This window comes from Sarcophilus harrisii, chromosome X, assembly GCF_902635505.1.
Source record: "Sarcophilus harrisii chromosome X, mSarHar1.11, whole genome shotgun sequence".
In the NCBI taxonomy this organism is placed as follows: Eukaryota; Metazoa; Chordata; class Mammalia; order Dasyuromorphia; family Dasyuridae; genus Sarcophilus; species Sarcophilus harrisii.
Window position 1 is genome coordinate 79,883,582 of NC_045432.1, and position 16,017 is coordinate 79,899,598.

At 57.4% G+C, this 16,017-nt stretch overlaps 1 protein-coding gene across 5 annotated transcripts; it reads left to right on the forward strand.

The window, feature by feature from the left end:
- Nucleotides 1-7,621: 7,621 nt before the first annotated feature.
- On the forward strand, nt 7,622-14,188 carry GJB1 (gap junction protein beta 1). 5 transcript variants are annotated; one of them, XM_012553377.3, is made up of 2 exons: nt 7,622-7,767; nt 13,198-14,188. In XM_012553377.3, the coding sequence occupies exon 2, from the start codon at nt 13,214-13,216 to the stop codon at nt 14,063-14,065; it is 852 nt and encodes a 283-aa protein (XP_012408831.2). In that variant the 5' UTR covers nt 7,622-7,767; nt 13,198-13,213; the 3' UTR covers nt 14,066-14,188. The 5 variants fall into 5 exon arrangements, with proteins under 5 accessions (XP_012408831.2, XP_012408830.2, XP_012408832.2 ...); XM_012553376.3 differs by lacking the exon at nt 7,622-7,767 and adding an exon at nt 7,774-7,888; XM_012553378.3 differs by lacking the exon at nt 7,622-7,767 and adding an exon at nt 8,404-8,531.
- Nucleotides 14,189-16,017: the final 1,829 nt, after the last annotated feature.

Genomic DNA, 16,017 nt, shown 5'->3' on the forward strand with positions numbered 1-16,017 from the left:
CTCATCTAATCTCTAATCTAAGTTATCTACTGTTTCTACTATTTCTTGTCCACGTCTTCCCTGATTTTATTTGTCATTTGTTCGTTATTTTTGAAGAGGACCGATGACATCACAGAGTGAAGTTTTCATTATGGTTGTGGTGGTGGTTGTTTAAATAGTATTTTATTTTTCCAAATACATACAAAGATGGGTTTTAACAGTCGCCTTTGCAAAACCTTGTTTTCCAAGTTTTTCTCCCTCTCTTTCTCCCTCTCCCCGCCCAAGATAGCAAGTAATCTGATATAGGTTAAACACATACAATTCTTCTAAACGTATGTTCTATATTCATCATGTTATGCAAAAAAAATAAATAAATAAAAACCAGATCGAAAGGAAAAAAAAAAAAAAACAAGCAAACAACAACAACAACAAAAGTGAAAATCCTCTGCTTTGATCCACATTCAGGCTCCATAGTTCTCTCTCTCTGGTTGTGGATGACACTCCATCACAAGGCTATTGGAATTGTTGGTTCCCTGTTGGGGCAACTCCTAGTATTATTCACAGAGGTTGCTGTTTGTTCTTCATTCTTTATGAGGACCATGACTAGACCACTGAATGCTTAAGTGATTTGCAAATGCTCAGATAACCATTATGTGTCAGATATCAGACTTCCCAGGATTCCCAGACTTTGAGATCAGTTCTTTATCGACTAGAGCAGGATATCACTTAGATGCCTGACTATGTGGTAAGATCATAGGCGCAAGGAGTAGAGATATTAACGGTGAATGCTCTTTTTGTGACCCACAATAGACAAAGGTTATGGAATTATCTATTTTTTTTGACTTTGTGGCAAGGGGTTGGCCAGGGAGGGTAGATTCCATGAGGCTTTCCCAGATATGTGGATAGAGATAAGCACAACTAAGAAATAATTTGTTTTAGCCATTTATATTTATCTTATTTTATTTTTCATTTCTGGAATAAAACAAGCGTTTACATAAGAAAAAAAAATCAAGTCGATTGGAATTGTGGGGTAAACTTTTGACTTATCAGGAATCGGATTTAAAGGACGTAGAGTTGTACAAAGCCTCTCTTTTCCTGCCAGAATCTTCCAAATCCGGCGGCAAGGCTGGTGATGGCCTGGGATGCACTGGATGACCTCGGTGTCTCTGATGTCCAACCAAGCCAGGCCACTTTCATGGCCGTTGGAACAAATTTTTCTCACCTGTCCATCCCCCTAATAGAAAAAGTAAATTAATATAAGGAACTAAACAAGAATGAAGTGCTTACATTCTAATAGGGAGAGCGGATACAAATATTCTCTTAGAACTTTAATATCATCAGGGGTCATAGAAAGAATTACAGAAAGCAGGAGAGCCCGGTAATGGTTCTGTAATGTTTTAATGATCCTTTAAAAAAAAAGAAAGGGAAAGGAAAAGGAATAAACCGGAGGAAAAAAGATAGAGGAAAGAAAGATGGTGGAAATTATCTCACATAATCAAGGTGAACATGTACAAACTATACGAACAGAAAGGAGGATGTGGGGGGGGGGGAGTGGGCTAGGAGCCTCATTTTCATGTGAACCGATCAAAGGAGGAAAGAATACACAGACTGATGAAGACTTGAACAGGATGACACAACGAAGGGAAGAAGTACATTTCATTCAACAGGGAAGTGAGAGGAGAAAGAGTGGGGGCAAGTAAGAAGAAGAGTAAGTTCAGGGAGGGCTTAGTCATAAGCAAAACAAACGCCAACCCACGAAGGTATATGGCAAAGAAAGTTTCAAAGGAAAGAAATAAAGGGTAAGAACCTGTGATTAGCCTCTGACTGTGGAAAAGAGGACAAGGGAATAGAAGCTGATTGCATCAAACCTGGAGCACCGTCACTGAATACACTCATCTCTCATCTCCCTATTCTTTGTGAAGAGGATACAGGAGGACCGTGACAGGGAAAAGTTTAAGTGAATAAGCTAGAAAAAAATACACAATTAAATGGTTATTGTGATTGTGAATGGGAATGGGAAGACCTCATCCATAAAATGGAAGAGGTTAACAGAATAGATTAGAAAGCAGAATCCAACAAATAGTCCTTTATAAGAAAAACACTTAAACATAGATTCACAGAAATTAAAATAAGAGGCTGGAGCAAACACTATTATGTTTCCAATAAACTTTGAAGAAAAGCAGGGATAGCAATTTGATCTCAGATACGTCAACAGCAAAAAAAAAAAAAAATGCAATTCAAATGATTAAAAGAGATTAGCAGAGAAACTGCAGTAAGCTGAAAAATACCAGCGATGATGAATTCATAGCAATATTAAGCTGTGCCAAATGACATAGCAACAATGTACTTGAAGAAAAATTACGAGGAAAAAGACAGGAAAGCTAGAGTGGTAGGGGACCTCAACGTACCCCCTTTCTGACCTAGAGGGATCTAACCCCCAAATTAGGATCTCAGTAGGAGGATCTCTATCCCCCAAGCACGTGAAGATGCCTCCTGGTGGAACGGGGCGTATGAAAACGACTCGTTCCAACGGCCACGAAGGTGGCTGAGGTGCACTGTGGAGCGCTCAGAGCTCGCTCAGACATCAAGGACCCCAAGGTCATCCACTGCCTCCTAGGCCATCACCGGTCATCTTGGCTTCTGTCTTGCCGTCGCACTTGGACGACTCTGGAAGAAAAACTGAGGCTTGGTACAACTCCGCCTCCTTGAAATCCAATTCACGAGCAAGTCAAAACTTCCCCCTGTGATAGCTTTGGTCCTCTCCAGAAACAAAGGACAAACAGCAGAATCAGGTACGGAGGATTCATGGCAAGACACGGACAAGAACCATGCATGATGAGGTGAGGGGGACCCATGCTGGACGCTACTGGAAGAAGCAGCCCTGTGGATCTGGGGGCCTAGGAACCGAAGATGAACCGAAGTCCAGGGGGGATGTAATGAAGACCTAAAGTAAGTTGTGAAGGAAGAAATGACAAGACTTGGTAATTGATTGGCTTGGGCGGGGGGTGGGGGGGGGAGAAAGATAGAATTAAGGAAGTCTAGGAGGGGAGCTGGTTGGGAGAGAATGATGTTGAGTTGGAAGGGCCATTAGGTGGACATCTCTGGCCAGCAAAGGCAGTTTCATCTTGAAGAGAGAAGTCAAGGCTAAAGATGGAGTCTGGGGAAGGTACCCCCTTTGGGGCGAGAGGAGAAATGAACTCTTTGAGGAAGAGAGCAAAAAGAGGGAAGGATGGGGACGGAGCCTTCGAGAATGGCCACATTTTGGGGCAGAGGGGAAGACTCTTCAAAGGAGGGGCTGTGCTTTCAGAGTTAGCAAGACCAGGGTCATGAGGTCTCTATCAACTGATAAATCAAGCGCACATGTTTCCGGGCCTAGGATGTGCCAGGCCTGACAGTAGGCCCTGGGGACCCAGAGACAAAAGCAAGGCGGTCTCTGCCCTCGAGGAACTTAGGTTCCGGCTGGTGGGGCCATGGCTGAGGAGTGCTGCCGGCTGCTAAATCCGAGTGTGACTCTTGGCGAGGGAGGAACGGGTGCTTTCAGCTGGGAAGGCCACATTGAGCCTCCTGTAGGAGGTGGACATTTGAACTAGGTTTTAAAGGAAACTAAAGGTACCAAGAGGGAGAGGCGAGAAAAGGGAACGTGCCACGATTGGGTAACTCGTGACAGCCACGGAGCGTGTGAGGGAGAGCCACGTGTTCGATGGATTCAAAGGGAGCTTGAAGAGGGCTTTAAATGTGCCTCCCAGTCTGGAGCCTAGATTCGCTCCTACAGCGTCACTGGAGTTTATGGAGTAGGGGAGGAACGTGACTCCCGACTGCATTTTGGGAAAATTGCTCCAGCAGCTGAGGGAAGAAGGACCTGGGGTGGGCGCAGAGGGAGGCTCTTCTCTTCTCTTCCCTGGATCGGCTCCAGCCCCACATTTCCTACTAGCTGCCCTGGAAGAGCTCTCCCAGAGAGAAGGCCCTCAATCAATATTTGTGGAATGACTAAAGAGAGTGGCTAGGTGGAGCACTACCCAGGTAGCAGCGGGCTACACGCCTCCCACAAAGCCTTTCCCGAGCAGTTTGATTCTGCAGCCCACTCTCTCTCTCTAGTTTAGGCCCTTATGACCTCTGACCTGTCACCTCTAGCTCTTTTCCCTTTCTGATCCGTCCTGAACTTTGGTCAATTGCCTCACCAAAAAACCTCAAAGGCACCGTGAGACCAAAGCCTCTCTGGGACTCTCCCCTGGAGTCAGAGGCATCAAGACCGACCTGGACCCGAATAAGAAGGACGCCCTTGATACCATTGCTCCTCTTGGCATTTGTGCTGATCTCCAATGAAGGAGAGCTCACTACCCGCCAAGACCTCCCCCCTCCCCATTGCACTGTGGGATAGCTGTCCTCCTTAGCTAGTTTTTCCTCTTCCTGGGCAGGATCTCCAACTCTTGGCTCCCCGGGGCCAAACAGAACAGGGCTGATCCCTCTTCTTTCCAAATATTTAAAGATGGCTATCGTGGTTCTTGTGGGGGTGGGGAGAGGGCTGGCTAAAGGTTCCTGGTTGCTTCAGCCAGTCCTTATATGGCATGGGCTCTCCAGTGGTTGCCCTTTGGACTCTCCAGCTTATCTATGATTTTCCTAAAATGTGGCGTCCCATGCTCATCACGATCCTTCGGCCCTGCTCTCACCGGGACAAAGGGCAGAGGGCAAAGGAGCACGCAGCCCTCCCCGTTCCCAGACGCCATGCATATCTGGCATGGCCCGATAGCGCCTCGGGTCCGGGGCCCTGCCATGGTATCCCGCTGAGTCCCGTGGGCTTGCTATCATCTGCGTGTTGGGGGAGGTTGCCAAATCATTGATCAGAATGAGAGATGACCCATGTGGAGCCCAGATCCCTGGGGCACTCCCCAGAAGCCCTCCCTTCTAGCTGCTACGACCCCATTCATCACACTGGTTTCCAAGCCATTAGGCTACACGCTCAGACAGCCCCCATATTTTCATTGTTGGTCAGTAGGATTTCATGAGATTCTTTATCAGATAGGTGTGGATGAACCAGGACAGGAAGCTCCAGGAAGAGGGAAGCCCCTTCACACATGTAGCATGGCCCCTTCTGCATAATTTCTAATCTTCTCGACTTCCCGAGAATTCAGAAAACTGACTCATCTAGGGTCTCACAGACGGGCCGTGTCAGAGATGGGATCTGAATCCGGGGTCGCCTGCTCTTAAAGCCGGCTCTTTGGCCGCCGCCACCCTGCCTTTCTCTGGTCGATGCTCCGCCGAGATCGAGGTAACCCACATCTACAGCTCCGTCCCCGGCCGGTGAGGGCAATAACCCCGTCAAAAAGGAAACGAGGTACGTCAGAGTTTGTGACCTGCTTTATTTTAAAAATAAAAGGTTTGGGACCGTGCCTTTGTTTTAAAGTCCGTTCCTGGGAAGGGAACCGCTGTTTCCTTAGGAGCCCTTCCAGTTCTTGTAAAAAGATCCCTTGTTCCTGGCTTACCTTCGTTTCCTCCAAATCTCGTTCCAGGTTTACCTTCCGGCCTTATTTTCCAGCTTCTTCCTTTCACAGAAATCCTTATCCAAAAAACTCTTATTTATTTGTTTCCCTTTACAAAGGCAAGTAGGGCCTAAGAGTTTCCAAGCTCCAAATCCTATCTTCCCCGATTGGGCCTTTCAAACTAATTCCGGGTCCAGTTGAAAGGTCTTCTTGTGGTGAAATCATATCCCGGCCATTTGTGCCTCAATCTTTGGGGTTATTCTTCAAGCCCCAAGCAGGAAACGGAGGGGAGGAAGGAAAAGAAAAAAGGAAGAAGAAGAAGGAGAGAAAGAAAAGACCGGAACAAAGACAGGAGGCAAGAGTTCAAATAGGAAAGCCAGAAGCATCTTCCAAGGAAGGCCCTGCCTCATTGCTGGGGCTATTGTCTTCGAAGGCTTTTTGGGGGAGCGGAGACGAGCACCCCTAGCTCTTTTTCCAGGTTAGATGGGGATGGATAGACAAGGTGAGCTACAAGAAGAGAAAAGGTGAGCAGAGGGGACATCCCTTCTAGGACCGGGTTTCATGGGAGAGGCGGCCCCTGAATTGGGCCTTGCAAGGTGAGAATTTCAGCTGGGGAGGCCGGGAGAGACCCCGCAGTTCTGCTGGGGCCTGGATAGTCTGGGGCAGAGCAGTGTGCAGTGGGTCTAGAAGGACATGTTGGTGGCTGAAAGTGGCGGGCCTTGAATGGCAGGCCGTTCCCATTCGGTTCACTTTCTGATCGGGACTCATCATCCCGTCAGCCTTGGGGGAGGCAGCCCGGGTATCTTTATTTGCCTGAGAAGGAAGCTGAGGCTGAGGATGGGGAAGGGCCTTGCTCTGGGAAACCGGCTGCTGAAGGCCTTCAGGCTGCTCTCTTGAAGTGAGTAAGCCAGAGAATGGGGGACTCCCAGGGCTGGGAGGACGCTCTCCCAGCGCTTCCAGCTGCCTGTTGTTTCCTGTTGTTTCCGAGGCTCAACGGCTCGTGGGAGGCCTGCTGGGGGCGGCTTAGAAGAGTCTCCTCTTCCCCCCTCCCCCCGCCCCCCACAGCTTTATCCCAGACCCAGATCCCCAGCCTCTGGACTCCGTCCACTACTCCATGCTCCATGCTGGCGCCAGCCTCATGTCTCCAGATCTGTGACCTCTTGTCTTTCCTTGTTCAAGTTCTTCCAAGAGACTGGGCCTGCACACACACTCTCACACACACACTCACACACACACTCTCTCTCTCCTCTCTCTCACACACTCTTCCTCTCTGTCTGTCACACACACACACACACACACACACACACACACACACAACCATGTGTGCACGTGGTTGGCCCTGGAGCTGGAAGACTAGGCTTGGGGCCGCACACACTCACTGTGGGGTCCTAGCCAGGTCACTTCCAAGCTTGCTTCCTCCGCCCTGTGCCGGTGTCCCCCCCCCCCCCCCCGGGTCCTGCTTCCTTGGGTGTGTGAGGCGGGGATGGGAGGGAGGGAGGGAGGCCCAGACCCTGGAAGTCAGGCACCGGGTGGGCTCCTTGCCCTGGGCAGCCCACCCTGCGAACAGCACACGCCTCCAAACTCTGCTCCAGACCCGAATAGGGCCGACGGAGGCTGAGTCCACGGCCCTCTCCCCAAAGGGAGCCTGACTCGGGACAGACAGTGAAAGTCTGGGGACTAGGCCGACAGTTTCCAGGCCGTGGGCCCGACTCGGGGCTCGGGGGCTTGGGCCCGTACTCCTGGCGGCGAGACCTTGGATCTGGTTTAAGGAGACAGTTAATGGTTGACGATGTGTATTTATCTTAATGATTTCCAAGGGGGGTGCAGCTCACAGCATGCTCTGCAGTCCAACCCCCACCTCCTAAGGCCCTTGGACCCTGGACCCAGGCCTCTGACCCCAGGCTCCAGGCCTAGGGGACCACCGCCCCATTCGCTCCAGCTGAAATCCAAGTGGGGCGGAGAGCCCGCTCCGGAGGCCGGCACGCGGGCCGGGCCGAGGTCGGTCACCGGGGCGGCACGGCCGCCGGCCCGGCCGGGCGCCCGGAATTTGGGCAGACCCCGGGTGGGAGGGGCCAGGGTCACTCATCAATAGCTGGGTCCCCATGGAGGACTGCTTGCGCAGGAGGAGGTGGGGCTGGTTAATATTTGTCCGGTTCCTCCTGGGCTGTGGGCCATATCTTCCCCTGGCCCCAGACTCTGCGGTCCCTCCCCTGAGCTGGGCTGGGTCAGCCGGAGCTTTGAGTGGCAGACACCCCTGCAGCCATTCCCTGGGGAAGGGCCCCAGCAGCCGCTGTGCCATTGTGCCAGGGAGGTGAGGAGGGGGAAACGTGCTTGGGAGCTAGGTCTGGAGGAGGGGGAAGGGGCAGCAGCCTGGTCTCCGGGCCTCGGGGTCAAGACACCCGGATCTCTCCCTTCCTTGACACAGAAGTCAGGTGAGTCCCCTTCCGCGGCCCCTCGATCTCACGCCCCGACCCCAGCCGGGGGGGTGCCCATCCCTCAGAAGCCGCCTGCCCCTCCTCGCCCCTCCCGAAGGCTCCCTGGGCTCGGGCCAGGCTCTCTGCCCACCTGAGCAGGTTCCTCCTCGACTCGGGCTCTGGATGACAGCTGGCTGCTGCCGAGGGCTATTTACCTGCCCCGCCGGCTTCCAAGGCAAACAAGGCTGCCGGCCTGCATGGGGGGTGGGGGGCAGGGGAGGCTCCTCTCGGAGCCCAGAAGGGGGGACGGGGAATGCGGGAGCCAAGGGAGCTCGGGCCGGGCGGGGACGGCCCACGTGGGCCTCGAGGGCGGCCCGGGAGCTGGCGGCCACGCAAGGGAAAGCGGGGAGCCTTGGGATCCGGGGAGCCGGGAGCCGGGCAGACGAGCCCAGGCGGCAAAGGGAGCCAGGGTGCCTTTTCCTCCTATCACGCTGCAAATTCTGGGGGAGGGGTGGGGCCGGCCCTCCTCTGGCTCCGCGGGATAAGGCCCTTCACACGGTGACGATTCGTCCGCTTGAACGGACCCAAAGCCCGGGGAAGGCCTGGACTAGTGGGAACGGAGAAGCTCTGGGCGCCGGGTTCGAGTCAGAACAGGAGTAAGGCAAGTAGGCTTGGCTAAGGCCTCCCGAGGGGTTTGGGGAAACCGGGCCTGCCTCAGGATCCTGCTGGGGAGGGTAAAGAGAAACCCCCCCTCCAGAGATTGCACAGAAAGTCTCAGTCGGGAGCAGGGGGGCAGGGAGAGGGGCTGTCCGAGCAGCCGGGTCCCCAGAACGGAGCCACCTCTCAATCGGGCAGCCGTGCCGAGGGCCGAAGCGAGGCCCCCTCGGCCTCTGCCGTGTCGGGCTTACAGAGCAGGGAAGGAGGCGTCTGGAGGGAGAGGGACGAGGGCTCCCGGCTTGCCCCGCAGACCCTTGGGGACGCGGCCATAACCAGGGGAGGGTGAGAGATCTTTGCTCCAGGGCGGCAACATTTAAAGGGCTCAAAATTTCCAAAGCGCCATTTTACAAGCTGGGGACGTTTTCAAGCATGTGGCATCCTCGATTTGATGACACCAAAGGATGGCATAAAATGGAGGTGGCAAAATAATGAGCTCAGCGCAACAGCCAGCAGCTTGTGGTGCCGGGTCCCCCGTGGCAGCCACCTCCCGGGGGTCCCAGCTTCCCCGCCTTCCTTGGGCCCAACTTGCTGCTCTCCCACCAGCAGCTTCCCAGCTGGTAACAGAACCACGGGGGGGAGGAAGTCCTGGGCTCTCTGGCAGTGCTGGCGCTGCTGCTTCCCCTTCCAGGGGCTCTCGTCTCCTTATTGTTGGAGGCAGCCCCGGCCGCAGTGAGGTGGAAGGGAAAGAGGGAGAGGAAGTGGGGTCGGTGACCCCTAAGCTAGAGGGGAGCCCCCTCCAGCATCTCAGCCGGGTTACTCTTCCTTCATACGCCACACAGATGGAACGATCCGGGGCAGCCAGGGCTGGGGAAAGGCCTGGAGAGAAGGGACCTCCCGGGGCCGCTGCTGGCCGGCCAGCCGGGCCCCTCCTCTCCCCGAATGGCTGTGGAACAGGGGCCCCCTTCCTGATGCTCTCTGACTCTCGGGGAGGGTGTTGGGGGCCGCCGGGTTTGGGCTCCGGGGAGGCGTGTTGTGATTCAGATCTCTGTGAACCACCTCCGAGGCAGCCTGCGCGGTCCACACTGGCCCTGCCTCTCCAGCTGCCGTCCCATTTAGCAGAATAGCAAACCTGGGCCTGCCAGCTGGGGCCAGAATTGGGGGGGGGGGCTCGTCAGACTCCTCCAGTGAGCAAACGTGCTCCCTTGTTTCTTGTCCCCTCTCCCCCTGCTGGAAGCCACCCAAAAACAGACCGAGAGCCGGACTCTGAACAAATGTCACTCAGCCAGTGCGGATTTCAAAGCCGAGTCCCTCCCCCCACTAGTGAGAGCGTGGAAGCTGCCAGCCTCCCAGGGAAGTCGCGGGACTGGTTGGGATGGCGGGAGGCAGCTGCTCCCCAGGGGCCGCCTGGGCCCAACTGGAGTCCCTCGGAGGCTTGGCCGGAGCCGCCGGAATCTCAGACCGAGAGGGGGAGGTGCTCTCCCCCCGCACCCCGAGACCTGAGGGGAACAGGGCAGAGCCTGAGGAAGGGGTGGTGGCAGTGGGTGGTTCCAAGGGGATCCCCGATGGGGGCTCCTGAGTCAAAGGCCAGTGCTGACTTGACTTCCCTCTGAGACAGGGAAATGAAAGAAAAGCAGGTCAAATCAGGGGGCAGGCTAACCAGGGACACAGCGGGCTGCCACCGAGAGAATGGAGCAGGGTGGGGGTGGGGGGGAGGGGGCGCCAACAATGGGTCAGGGTTGAACTCCGGAGAGATTGAGATAGCCAAATGAGCCTCCCAAGGAGGGATAGCGAGGAAGCTTCCTTGGTTATCTGCTCCCGAAGTTACGCCCACTGATGATCTCTGGGATCTGCCCCATCTCCGGATACTCCCAGGGCTCAAGATACCCGGCCCATTCATTCCGCAGCTGCCTCCGGTGCCCCCCCGGGGAGGGCTCGGTCAGACTGTCCTAGCCGGGCGGCGTGGGCCCCCGGGAAGAGCTCGGCACCCCGAATCTCTGCTCTGGCTCTCGCCGGCTACGATCGAGGGTCAGAGGCCGTTGGGGCCGGCAGGACCCCGCACTTAGCCAGAGCCACGTCCTCGTTTTACAGAGGGGCCGGCGGCCCACAAACTGCATCTCAGATTTAGAAGGGAGCCCGGTGGCAGCCCCCAGCCAGGCGGCTCAGTGAATAGAGCACTGGGCCGCGAGTGGCCAAGACGGGGCCTTATCCTACCACAGGTACTTATCAGACTCTAGCTAAGCCACTTCCATTGTCTACCTCACTCTCCTTATCTGCAAAAGGGGGACGATTAGAGCCCCGGCTCCAAATAAGAAAACATTAGCAAAGTGTTTGGCCAAGCTTTAAGGGCTCTCCGAAGGGCCGCGGCGGCGCCGAGACACCCAGAACGGCAGATACGGCCGGGATTCCGGCTCCGCTGCTCCCCTCGGGGCCTCGCTTTTCTCCTCCCGCTTTCTGATTGGGTGTAGCCAGAGCAGATGATACTGGGGATCCAGGAGGGTGCCCTGTTCTCTCTCCCAACCCCCCCTTCTCACACATGGCAGGAAGGAGAAGCCAGACCATGGTGTCAACAAGGCTGAGCCAGTCTCCGCTAGTGAGGCAGGAGACACACCCCGAACCCGAGTCTGGGGTCGGACCGCATTCATACTACGTGTACTGGCCCGCTGATGATGATGGTGGTAGTGAGGATGATGATGGTGATAGTGAGGATGAAGATGAGGATGGTGATAGTGAGGATGGTCATGGTGAGGATGAGGATGGTGAGGATGAAGATAGGGATGATGATGGTGAGGATGGTCATGGGAAGGATGAGAATGGTGAGGATGGTGATGTTGAGGAGGAGGAGGAGGAGGATGGTGATGGTAAGGATGATTTAAAGGTGGAGTTGTGGACCTGGAGCTCCATCTGGGAGGGGAGAGCAGTGGGAGCACCGCTCAGGGGTCACAGTGTGTGTCCACAATGGATCTTCCCGAAGCCAAGGCCGCCGTTTACCAAGTGCGCCACAGTGCCTTCCAAGGGGCCCGCAATGTCAGCACAGTCGCCCCCCTCCCGCCCCCGGCTCCCACGCTCGCCTGGGATGTATCCCGGTGCACCCGAGACGGGCCTTGCGCCTGTCTCTGAAGTCGCTTCTTTAGGCGATGGCACCTCTAAGGTCGCCAGCTTGGAAGTGCCAGGTGGGAGCAGGATCCGGGCACGGCTTCTCCGAGCGCGGCCGGCCAGCATGCTCTCCTCTGCCGGCCGCATGGCCCCGACTCTGGCTGGCATCCTCTCGGGGTCCCGGGACCTCTCTTTGAGGCCTTCTGATTGTGGAGACCAGAACCGGGCGGCGGCCCTTTCTGAAGGCCCGATGCGGGGAGGGGAGGCCGACTCTGTGTTGATTCTCTAGCGGCCCCCACCCTGATTTCTGGCTTACCCAGACCCCCCCCGGCAGCTGACACACTAACAGCAAATGGAAGGGGTGGGCAGAGCTCGCGTCAGGGGATGGGGAGAGGCTGTATCCCGCCTTTCCCCCCTGCCCTCTGCCTGCCCTGGGGGGTGCCCGCTTCAGAGGGGGAGAGCGGATTCACTCTGGGCTACACCACTGCCTACCGTGCTGATCTTGGCAAGGCCCCAAAGTCTCTGGCCTCAGTTTCTCCGTCTGTTTAAAATAAGAGCCCTTCTGAGTTCTTTGCACACGTGTGATCCTGGGGGCTCAGGATGGGGCCATGGGGTCTTCCCTTAGGGAAGCAGGAAAAGCAAGGGAGCTCCGGGGACCCCACTGGCCTTCCAGGGAGGGAGAAGCCCCAAGCTGGCCCCGTCTAGGGGAACCTCAGCGTCGCCTAAAGCCGTCGCGGGGCAGGCGAACGCGAGTCGGGGAGCCGGGCTCCGAGTGAGCGAGAGAGGGAGCCAAGGGGACGCTGGCTGCGGCGCGAGGGGGCTCTCGTCCTCCCCGTCCGTCCCCCTTCCCGGCCTCTGGCTCTGGTCTCCCCTCCCTTCCCCCCACCCCTCCCATTCTTCTGGCTTCATGGCGGGTGCGGGGATGGACCGGGCGGGCACAGAACAGGTGGGTGCAGGCTGGGTGTCCGGCGCTGGGACACAAGTGCTCTGTGTCCAGGGTGGGCGGAAGTCAGGGCGTTTGATCTGAATTCTAAAGGGCGTTGTTCAGAGCCCCACAAAGCTCCCATTGTGTCCGCGCCGGGTATAAGGCAGCATATGACTCCCGAGCACCGGGCAGCGGGGAATTGGGACGCAGGCGCGGACCCGGGGATCACTCCCCCAGCACGGGTATGAAACCATAGGGGACCTGTCCGGGTGGCCTCCGGGATAGGCGCTCCCCAAGGTAATACGTGGGATGGAGGGGGAGCGGAGAGACCCGGGGGAGCCGGGGGGAGGGCGTCCGGGGCCACCGGGGCCAGAGCGGGAGGGGGAGAGGGCGAGAGGAAGCGGGGACCGGGGAGACGAGGCAAAGGAGACGGACGATGCAGAGGGCTAGGGGACCTCATTTTTCCCCACAGCCTCCGGCTCCGCACAGAGGGCGGAGGGGAAGGATTTCCAGCCGGCAGGGGAAGCTCGGGGTCGTCTGACCCGGCCTCCCCCTCGCTCGGCAGAGGGGGAAACCGAGGCGGGCCAGAGAGGGGAAGCGACCCGGGCAGGGCCGCGGCCTCACGACCCCGGCGCGGCCGCTGTCTTTCCAGGTGCGAGTGAGACAAGATGAACTGGACGGGCCTGTACGCCTTACTCAGCGGGGTGAACCGGCACTCCACGGCCATCGGGCGCGTCTGGCTCTCGGTCATCTTCATCTTCCGCATCATGGTGCTGGTGGTGGCCGCCGAGAGCGTGTGGGGCGACGAGAAGTCCTCCTTCGTCTGCAACACCCTGCAGCCGGGCTGTAACAGCGTGTGCTACGACCAGTTCTTCCCCATCTCCCACGTGCGCCTGTGGTCCCTGCAGCTCATCTTGGTGTCCACGCCGGCCCTGCTGGTGGCCATGCACGTGGCCCACCAGCAGCACATGGAGAAGAAGCTACTGCGGCTCGAGGGTCACGGGGACCCCTTGCACCTGGAGGAGGTCAAGCGTCACAAGGTGCACATCTCGGGCACGCTGTGGTGGACCTACGTCATCAGCGTGCTCTTCCGCCTGCTCTTCGAGGCCGTCTTCATGTACGTCTTCTACCTGCTCTACCCGGGCTACGCTATGGTGCGCCTGGTCAAGTGCGACAGCTACCCCTGCCCCAACGTGGTGGACTGTTTCGTGTCCCGGCCCACGGAGAAGACCGTCTTCACCGTCTTCATGCTGGCCGCCTCGGGGATCTGCATCGTGCTCAACGTGGCCGAGGTGGTGTACCTCATCATCCGGGCCTGCGCCCGGCGCGCCCAGCGCCGCTCCAACCCCTCCTCGCGCAAGGGCTCCGGCTTCGGCCACCGCCTGTCCCACGAGTGCAAACAGAACGAGATCAACAAGCTGCTCAGCGACCAGGACGGCTCCCTCAAGGACATCCTGCGGCGGAGCCCGGGCACCGGGGCCGGCCTGGCCGAGAAGAGCGACCGCTGCTCCGCCTGCTGAGCCCGCGGCCGGGCCGCGCCCACCACCAGCTCTAGCCTTCGCCCGCTCTCGGTGCCCCGGTCTGCCGGGCCGCGGCCCAAGCCCGTGGCCCTGGCCCTCCGACTGGGGGGGGGGGGGGGGGGGAAGGAGAAGGGAGGGGGGGGGGGGGAGGGGGTGCCAGGGAACAAAGGGGGGGTCTGGTTCTTCCTGTGTCCCCTCCCCTTTCTAATTCCTGCTCCTCTCCCCGGGCCCCCCGGGTACTTCTGGGGGTTAGGGGTGGAGGGGGGCTTTGCCAGCACTTCCACTGATGACACTAACCTTAACCCTGACACCACTGGGGGCCTGTCGGGAGGGTGGGGGTCGTTGCTGGCACCTGGGAAGGGCTGGGAGGGCCGGGAAGAACAAGGCTTGGATTCCATCTGACCAGCAAGGGGGGGGGGGGGGGAGCGTCGCTCAGTTCTGTCTTTGACTGGAGGAGCCCAGGCCGCAATGTTACACATTAAACAGGATTTTACAGTAAACATGGCTGTGACTCGTGTGTTCGCCGAGTCCCTTCCGACCTCGGGCTTCCCTGGCTGACCCCCCTCCCCCCCCCCCGGCTGAGCCAGCTTTTCCTTTGCCTCGGTTGATGAGGAAAGGAGCAGCGAGGCTCACGTAGAAGCTAGAAAGAGGGGGGGCCCGTCCCGCTCCTGCAGGACCCCCAGAGCCTCCTGCCCGCCTCTGGAGCGATCAGAGGGTGGAATTAGGTTTGCACTCGAACGCTCCGCTCTGGAGATCTCGGCCAAGCCAGAGAGGGGCCGCTGGGAAGGCTGGCCCCGGGCCCGTCGCCTCGGCCGGTCCCCGGCCGGCCAGCTTTCCCGGGCTTCCCTTGCCTCAGGGCCCCCCACCCCGCCCGTCAACCCTGAGCCACGTGTTCGGACTGAGCCCCAAGGAGATCTAGCTGTGCCCCCTCTCCAAGGCCCAGCTCCTAGGCCCACGGACCTCTTGCTCCCCCGTGGCTGCTGTAGCTCCCTGGGGCTGCCTGTAGCTGGCTGGCTTGGGCTGTGGGACTGCATCTGGCCGGAGCCGGCCGGAGCCGGCTGTCTCTCTTCCCTCAGTCTCTTCCGGGGCAGGAAGCACCTTTCTCGGGGCCCCCTGGAGATCCCCCCACCCCTAGGCTAATTGCCCTTCCCCCTTCTCTCCTCCAAGCCTCAGGCAGCAAGAAGGGGCCTTGGCTCTCCCTGGTCCGGGCTCAGCTTGGCTCTAGACTTGGAAGGGACCTCAGAGACCCCTAATCTAATCTCCTCCCCACCCCCTCACGTTCCAGACAAAGAAATTCAGGCCCGGGGAGAGGGGCCCCCAAACACACGGGCCCCAAACCAAACTGAAAGCGGGAGCGTGTCCTCCAAGGGGGGGGGGGGTCCTTCCGTGGCCTTCTTGGTAAAGTTTGGGCGAGATTTCCAACCTTACTTTGTATTCCTCGCACTCTGAACATGACGGGGAAAGGGAGGAGACTCCCCACAGGCAGTTAGGGCCCAAAGTGAGGGAGAGAGTCCCGGTCTCCGAGTCAAGAAGACTCGAATTCAAATTTGACCACAGAAGCTTCCTGGCAGGGTGATACTGAGCAAGTCACTTCTGTCTGCCTCAAGCTCACCATCTGTAAAATGGGGACAATGATAGCATCCGCCTCCTGGGGTTGTCATGAAATCATAATTATAAAGTGCTTGCTGCTTAATGTGCTTCCTAAAAGGAAGATTCCCTGGGTGGGTAGGTGGGGTTATAGTTTCCCCAGACAGGGCTTCTTCCCAAGCGGAGATGACTTGGCTAAGGTCGCCCAGCACTGGAACAAGATGCTGGCTCTACAGGGCAGACCTTGGGAAAGGTGGCAAGCTCTTTCATTGAGGATGGGGCTCAGAGCAGGCCATCCTCTACCAGTGCAGTCACGCTCCCCTTGCTTAAGCCTCCATGGTGTAACTGGAACCATCATTTAGCTC

Excerpts from the sequence above, each read along its gene's own strand:
- GJB1 (XM_012553377.3), top strand. The coding sequence starts at position 13,214 with ATGAACTGGACGGGCCTGTACGCCTTACTCAGCGGGGTGAACCGGCAC.